The sequence below is a fragment of the Panonychus citri genome, unplaced genomic scaffold (assembly GCF_014898815.1).
Source record: "Panonychus citri isolate SS breed McGregor unplaced genomic scaffold, ASM1489881v1 Contig00141, whole genome shotgun sequence".
NCBI classification, from domain to species: domain Eukaryota; kingdom Metazoa; phylum Arthropoda; class Arachnida; order Trombidiformes; family Tetranychidae; genus Panonychus; species Panonychus citri.
In genome coordinates, this window is record NW_026515546.1 from 872819 (window position 1) to 879823 (window position 7005).

General features: G+C 31.7%; 1 protein-coding gene across 1 annotated transcript; it reads right to left on the reverse strand.

The window, feature by feature from the left end:
- Positions 1 to 5603: 5603 nt before the first annotated feature.
- LOC128395179 (histone-lysine N-methyltransferase SETMAR-like) lies at positions 5604 to 6764 on the reverse strand. Its single transcript, XM_053355584.1, has one exon. It carries the CDS (start codon positions 6612 to 6614, stop codon positions 5907 to 5909), a length of 708 nt encoding a protein of 235 aa, XP_053211559.1. The 5' UTR covers positions 6615 to 6764; the 3' UTR covers positions 5604 to 5906.
- Positions 6765 to 7005: the final 241 nt, after the last annotated feature.

Below are 7005 nucleotides of genomic sequence, written 5' to 3' on the forward strand. Positions count from 1 at the left end.
ATGATGATGATAAATATGGAAAAGACAATTCAAGATGAACCATTAACAGTCAATATCATGGAATCCATCAACTCAACATGAATCGCGAGCCATATGAACACATATAACCAAATCGATCATTAGAACTTTTCTTTTCAATAAGTTTCACCTTCCAATCAATATCCATCATATGTTATGATTACTTTAGAATCATGAATCATGAAAACGTTAAAAATTCAATGATATTATCTCATTATCCGACTATCATAAAAGATAATAAATTAGTCTAGAAAAAGTTATCATGGTGGTTCAATATTGGAAAAAAAATAATATTATTATCATGTTATCGTTCATTAATTTCAATATATTAATAAATTTCAAATCTCAAAGTGCCAACATTTCAAAAGGCTTAGATTTGAAATTTTCAGAACTCAAAGTGATTATCAATAAACTGGTATCTTAACGTAACATATCAATTATGAACAGTATTTTTTTCCCCATCAATTTTCATAAATTCAGTGGCTTTTAATGAGCAATCTGAGATTTCATGGTAAAAGTTCATAGAACTGAATAGGAATGCCCTGTTTTTTATTCTTGGTCTTACTTTCATCTTTCTATCTTTAAATTTATAATGATAATTATGATAATCTTAATGGTCTGAGTATGTATAATAAATTCAGAACTGAATCTTTCCTTTCTTATAATATCGTTCATGATTCATTATTATTATTCATATTGAATCATGAACAACTTAGCTGAAAAGTTTGGAGGGAAAATCTCTTACCATTCCATTTCTTTTGCTCGTTTCCCCCATATTTGATTCAGTTTTATTGATTTCCATTGATATTATATGGATTTTCAATGAACTGTGTTTATTGGATTGAAACTTTTTTTTCTACTATTTGAGTTTTTCGGAAAATTTCTAAGTAAAAAATAAGTTCTAATGTAATGATTCGTGTTCAATTGAAGCTTTTAGTGCTCAGCGGTTCCTGATTAGTGTTTTTTACCATCAAATTGTTGTCTTTTACTTTTTTGTTTCTCAAAGTTAATCAGGTTTTGTGGAACATGAAAATATTCAAAATAAGATGATGATGTATTATAATCATGATGATCTATGAGGATGATGGAGTTAAAAGGGTTAGAAGGATATTAAAGAGTGAGAGAGAGAGAGAGGAAGAAGGAATGATTTTCATGGAGATAGAGACAGGAATAGGTATTCATCTTCATGGAGGGTTAAACAATGGATAAGGAGGATTCCAAGTCAATGAGCCATTCATTGAATCAGGATGAGGTTACACCAGTACTTTACTACTTTGAACAGTAAAGGATGGAGATAGAGGATGTAAGATGATGATGAGAATGAAAATAAAGGAAGGAAGATTGAGAAGAAAAAGAAAAAAGACTCAAAGAAGAGGGAGCGAGCAAAGAGAGAGAGAGAGAGAGAAGATATAAAGATGAGAATTCAGAGAGAAAAAGAAATGAACAAAATGAGGGAATCAAGTGAATAGGAAAATGGGTTAACATGTAAAAAGTGCATAAGAAAAAAATCACAAGGAAAATTCAGAATGAAAAAAGGAGATGAAACTTTATCAAGACAGAATTTCAAAAGTTTTATCATGTAATCAGATGAATAGTGAAAAAGCTCAGAATATATTAAATCAATTGAAATACAAGATTCATCTTAGTGAAATGAGAGTCATACGATGGATAAGATTAGATGTATAAAAGTTCAATCTTTTTCTTTCCTTCTTGTCATGAAAGAAATGAATAGTTTCACATGGTATGAATCATCTTACTAATCCCAATGAATTTATTATCTGTTTGATTTTTTTTCTTACTTTTTTTCTTAACAAAACGATTCATAAAAAAATCAAATCTCTTAAGAATTGACCTTCTACAATTGATGTCCAGGTAGTAAAGAAAATGACTCCAAATGTATTTAAACACATGAAGTATTAATAGTAACCATTGTACAGAAAAAAGATGAGCTCAGATTTTAATCATATTCAAAAATGCAAATTTCCAAAATGATCCTAATATTTTAATCACTAAGAAACATTGTGACATTAGGGGTTGACACACCTTGATTGTTGTGACTAACATTTAATTAAAAAGCATTTGTTTACCTGGGAAAACAAGTCTAATGATGATTTATATATACTATATATTATATCCAGGTCTTTAATTAATACATATAGAGTTGAAACAAAATGAACCAATGAAAAGTTAGATAAGAAATCAAAATTTCGTTGCAACGAAATCGTTGAAAAACAGATAAACAAACAAGATAATTGACGATCGCCATTTAACAGAGAAAGTTCATTAATACAATACAATGCAAGTTGGAAAGCATTTTAATTGTGACCACAAACTGGTAATCAGATGAGAGAGTAAACTTTTTTTGTCTATCATCAATAATAAACCCACACTAACGAAGGTAAAGTTTTCACTAACTATTTCAATTATATTAACAACGTTAACTTTTTCTTGCGAAAGTTGTTGTTTTTTTATTAATAATTCATATTAATTTGATTTCTTTTTCTCACTTTAATTGGTAATTTATTGCAATTACTTTTCCGATGGTAATGATATTGCAACGAAAGTCAAGCCTTGTCACCCTTGGAAATGGGATTTTTTCCTCTCTCCATCTTGTTCATGAACTCTCTCTCTCTCTTTTCATGAAAGTGTTAGAATAATATTTCTAGTTGATTGTTCATGGTAACTTTTTTCTTTCTCCTTTTCTTTTTTTATATTCCATCAGAACTTTTTCTTCTCATTCATTCTTATTGCACTTTTATTATTATTATTGTTTGGGTTTATGGTTGGAATGACTTTTCATGATGATGATAGAAAAAGTTTTACTATGGTAACGATGGAGAAAGCATAGAATACATCTTTAGAAATGATCTTTACAGTTGAAAGTTCCGAAAGGTTCAAGAAAAAGATTATTATGCTATTCGAAAGGTAAAATATTGATAATCGATGGTCAGAATATTGGTCAGTGACAACAATAACAATAATTCAAAAATATTCACTATGGACAAAGTTAAATAAAGTTCATCAAGTAAACACTATGGATTTTGAATGACTTTCAATGCGAATCATTTATCATGAATTCAGATTATCCTTATGTACTATTAATAATACAAATTAAATATTGAACTGAATATTAATACTAATTGTCATTATCTAGACATGATAATTAAAATAAACTAAATTGATTCTGACTGAGTATTTAAATTATCTGTTGAATTTGTACATTAATTCATCATGAAATTTCACATTTGAATAACTTATAATAATCAAACATCATGGTAGCTAAATTCATTTCCATCCAATTTCATTGTTTTTTCATACTCTTTCTCTTGAATTTCAATTCTCTCCACCCAAAGTTTATTAGAAAATATCTTTCATTATAATAATTATTATTATCATGAAGTTCCTCATGGAGGAATATTTTTATCCCCTTCATCTCACCTCATTAATCAACATCCTTTTCGATTCATTTACAACAATTGAATATTAATGATTCCATAGGCAAGAATTTACAATTCATAAAGTTTAGAAATCAGTTGAACAGAAAAAGTATTAGATTGATTCAGTCGAGTTTTAATCATCTTTTCCCAAGTAATTGCAATTAGATGTTAATTTGTAAATTTAATCAATAGTTCTTTTTGATGATATTCATTATGACTGTTTACTGAAGTTTTTTGCTCTCTCTCTCTCTCTCTCTCTCTCTCTCTCTAATCTAATACATGAAATTTCATGAGAAGAATTCTTCCTTCTGACTCATAAGTACAACTTCTCAACTAATTTTAGTTTGTTTACCTTGTGAATAGTCATTAATAAGAGTCTTAATTAGTTACCCTGTATTATTAGACTAATCAATAATAGGCATGCCTTCAAGTTCTTTCCAAGTCTATGTAAATGTCTTTCAGGGTAGGCACATAATTCCTCATTGTAAAGCGAGAACAGAATCGGTAGATGATTTAATGGGTAGACTGCGATCAAAATTGTGTAATGATTTAAACAATTTATGTACAGTATTAATTTATTTTATGATTTTTTAAATTGGATTTACAATTGGAATAATTAGCTAGGATTAACGATATGGTGAACGGTGATACAATGTATTTGACGGAGAGAGAAAGAGAGGGAGAGAGAGAATTGAGCGATAGAAAAATAGAAAGAGCGATGAGGTTATATTGTAAGGAGGTCCCACCGAGAGCTCAAGCCAGTGGTCAACTTTATCACCCTCGAGATCAAAACAACTTGGGTATATCCTAGTAAATTTCCTTTTTCCCTCTTTTTCCTTGTGGTATATCTGTGTCATGTTCTCCCTCCTTCCACCCGCTGAGCAGATGACTCTAGCACGACAACGACAATTATCTTTTGAATTGGACAAGTTCACCTCAAAAGAGTAAACGGCCCCGGTCACGCATGCATGACAGGATGAATGAGAATAATCCGCAGAGCTTAGTGGATGCAGTTGAACACATGAATGTGATCCAACATGCGTACGTCTTTTTCAGACATGTCCTCGTAATTATCCTGAATTTGGTCTTATTGAACCACAGTTTCTTTAGTGTGTTAGCCACCGATGATGACATCACGCCCCTAAATGACATTGTAAGTCCGTGGTATGAGACACTCCTACCCTGGCTCTTACTCTATCGAGCCCCTAAATCCGGCATCATTAGCATACTTATCAACTTTCATCTTAGCCGGTTGTTCAATAGATAAGTTTGAATCCCCAGCTATGTGGACGCTTAAGTGTGGACGCGTTTTGCTGCGGCTTAAGAGGTGCCAGGTAAAGTGATCTCAAATGCTCAGCAACCGTGAGATGAGCTGATGGCCTACTTTGGGACGTAAAACGAACTCCAAGATAGTCAACATTTCAACAAGACATTAGTCCAAATCTAAGTGACACTAATTATAATTGGAATGAATTCGTATCTGATTTCAAATCGAACTTTTTACCCTCCGAGTATGAATCGTATATAAATTATCGAATAGGAAACAGCGTTCAGATGAACCGGTCACTAAAGACCGGTCCACCAGTGATGACGATAAGTACCCTTGAAAAATTTTCATCACGAATTTAGATAAAAGTAACCTTTGTTATAGTCCCACAGTAGATTTAGAAAATGGGTTGCTCCCATAGTATTTGATGTAAATGATGAAAATAACCAACACAGACCATTGCTTAGTAGTTGAAACCATAAATGACGTTGAAATGTTGCATGATTGAATTACTGCGACTTTTCAATTGAATTATCTCATGAATTTTTCAATTTGGACTTAGAGGTTAGTCCAAGTCCTGTTTTATTGTGAGAACCCCGAACAATCAAAATTAGTCGTTGATAAACAACTAGAACCAAATCGATGTCTTACACATGATCTGTATGTATGTCCAACGCAGTTTCCCTTATCGATTATGACTTTAACGAAAATGAAATGTATGTTAGTCCACCATGTTTTTGAAACGAATGTTTCGAAGTTCACCTTATAATATTCACTAATTATTATAACAATATATTAGGCTGAGTAATAATTAATGTCCGTTTTTTGGTTAAGATTCAATCGTTAAGGTCAATAAGATTTATTAATCGAAATAAGCACCATTCGCTTCAACCACTTTCTCCCATCTCTTAACGAGATTAAATATTCCTCTCTTGTAAAAATTGCCGTCTTTAGAGTCGAAAAACTTTTCGAGGCCGATTTTGAGGTCACTTCGGTTTTGGTAATTTTTATTCCTAAGAAAATGTTCCATTGATCTAAATAAGTGATAATCAGATGGAGCAATATCAGGGCTATATGGTGGGTGAGGAAGAAGTTCCCATTTGAGCTCATTCTTAATTTTTGAGGTCGTTATTTGAGCGGTATGAGGTCGAGCATTGTCTTGGTGAAAGATAACCCCTTTTCTGTTAATATGTGAGCAATTTTTTTAAAGATAATTGCTCAGATAATCTGTCCAATTGAGAACAATAAACATCAGCGTTAATTGTTTGACCTTCAGGTAATAACTCATAATGAATAATCCCTCGATAGTCCCAAAAAACGCTAATCAATACCTTCTTTGGGTGGAGCCCGGGGAGGGGCGTAGATTCGGGCGATTGACCCTTTGGTAACCACTGTTTACGAAGGTGAACATTATTATAAAGAACCCATTTTTCGTCACAGGTCACAACTCTATCGAGAAAAGGGTCAGTTTTGAATCTTTGAACCAATGTTCGAACAATCGATAGTCGAAGAGCTTTATTAGCATCACTTAAATCATGGGGAATCCAAGTTCCTCGTTTGTTCGTAAAATTGATCTTTTTAAGGCCATTTGAAATAGTTTTTTGGCAAACATTTAGAACAATAGCAAGTTCGCGAGTTGATTGACGAGGATTAGATTGAATAATTTCTCGCAAATGGTCAAGATTTAAGGTCATTTTCCGACCTTGACCTGGGCTTCTTTTGACCTCAAAATTTCCGTTACGAAACTTCACAAACCATCGACGACACTGTCGTTCACTCAGACACTCAGTACCATAAGAAAAACATAAATATCGATAGGCTTCAGCTGAATTTTCACCGATTCTAAAACGATTAATTAAAACATGATAAATTTCATCAAAATTTAGGTCCATTTTGATCAACTAATTAACTAATTGTAAGTGATTTAATTGTCTTTCTAATGGATTTTAATCATTTACAATAATATTCTCTTATATTTTCCATGATTAATTTGATTATATTCCTTAACAATTAAAGATATTATTTAATTAAAGATACGACAATTAAAAAACGGACATTAATTATTACTCAGCCTAATAATATAATATAATTTGTAACAACAGTCAACAATTCCAACACCCTCACTCCCTTAACCGCATCAGTCTCATCATCACCAACCAAAGACGAACTTAAATTAGACCATTTGAAGACTGAACAAGAGAAAATAGTAAGAGAGACATTGGACAAGTTTAGTCCAGATTCTATTATAAATTATTTTACCATACAATTGATACTGGTGATTCA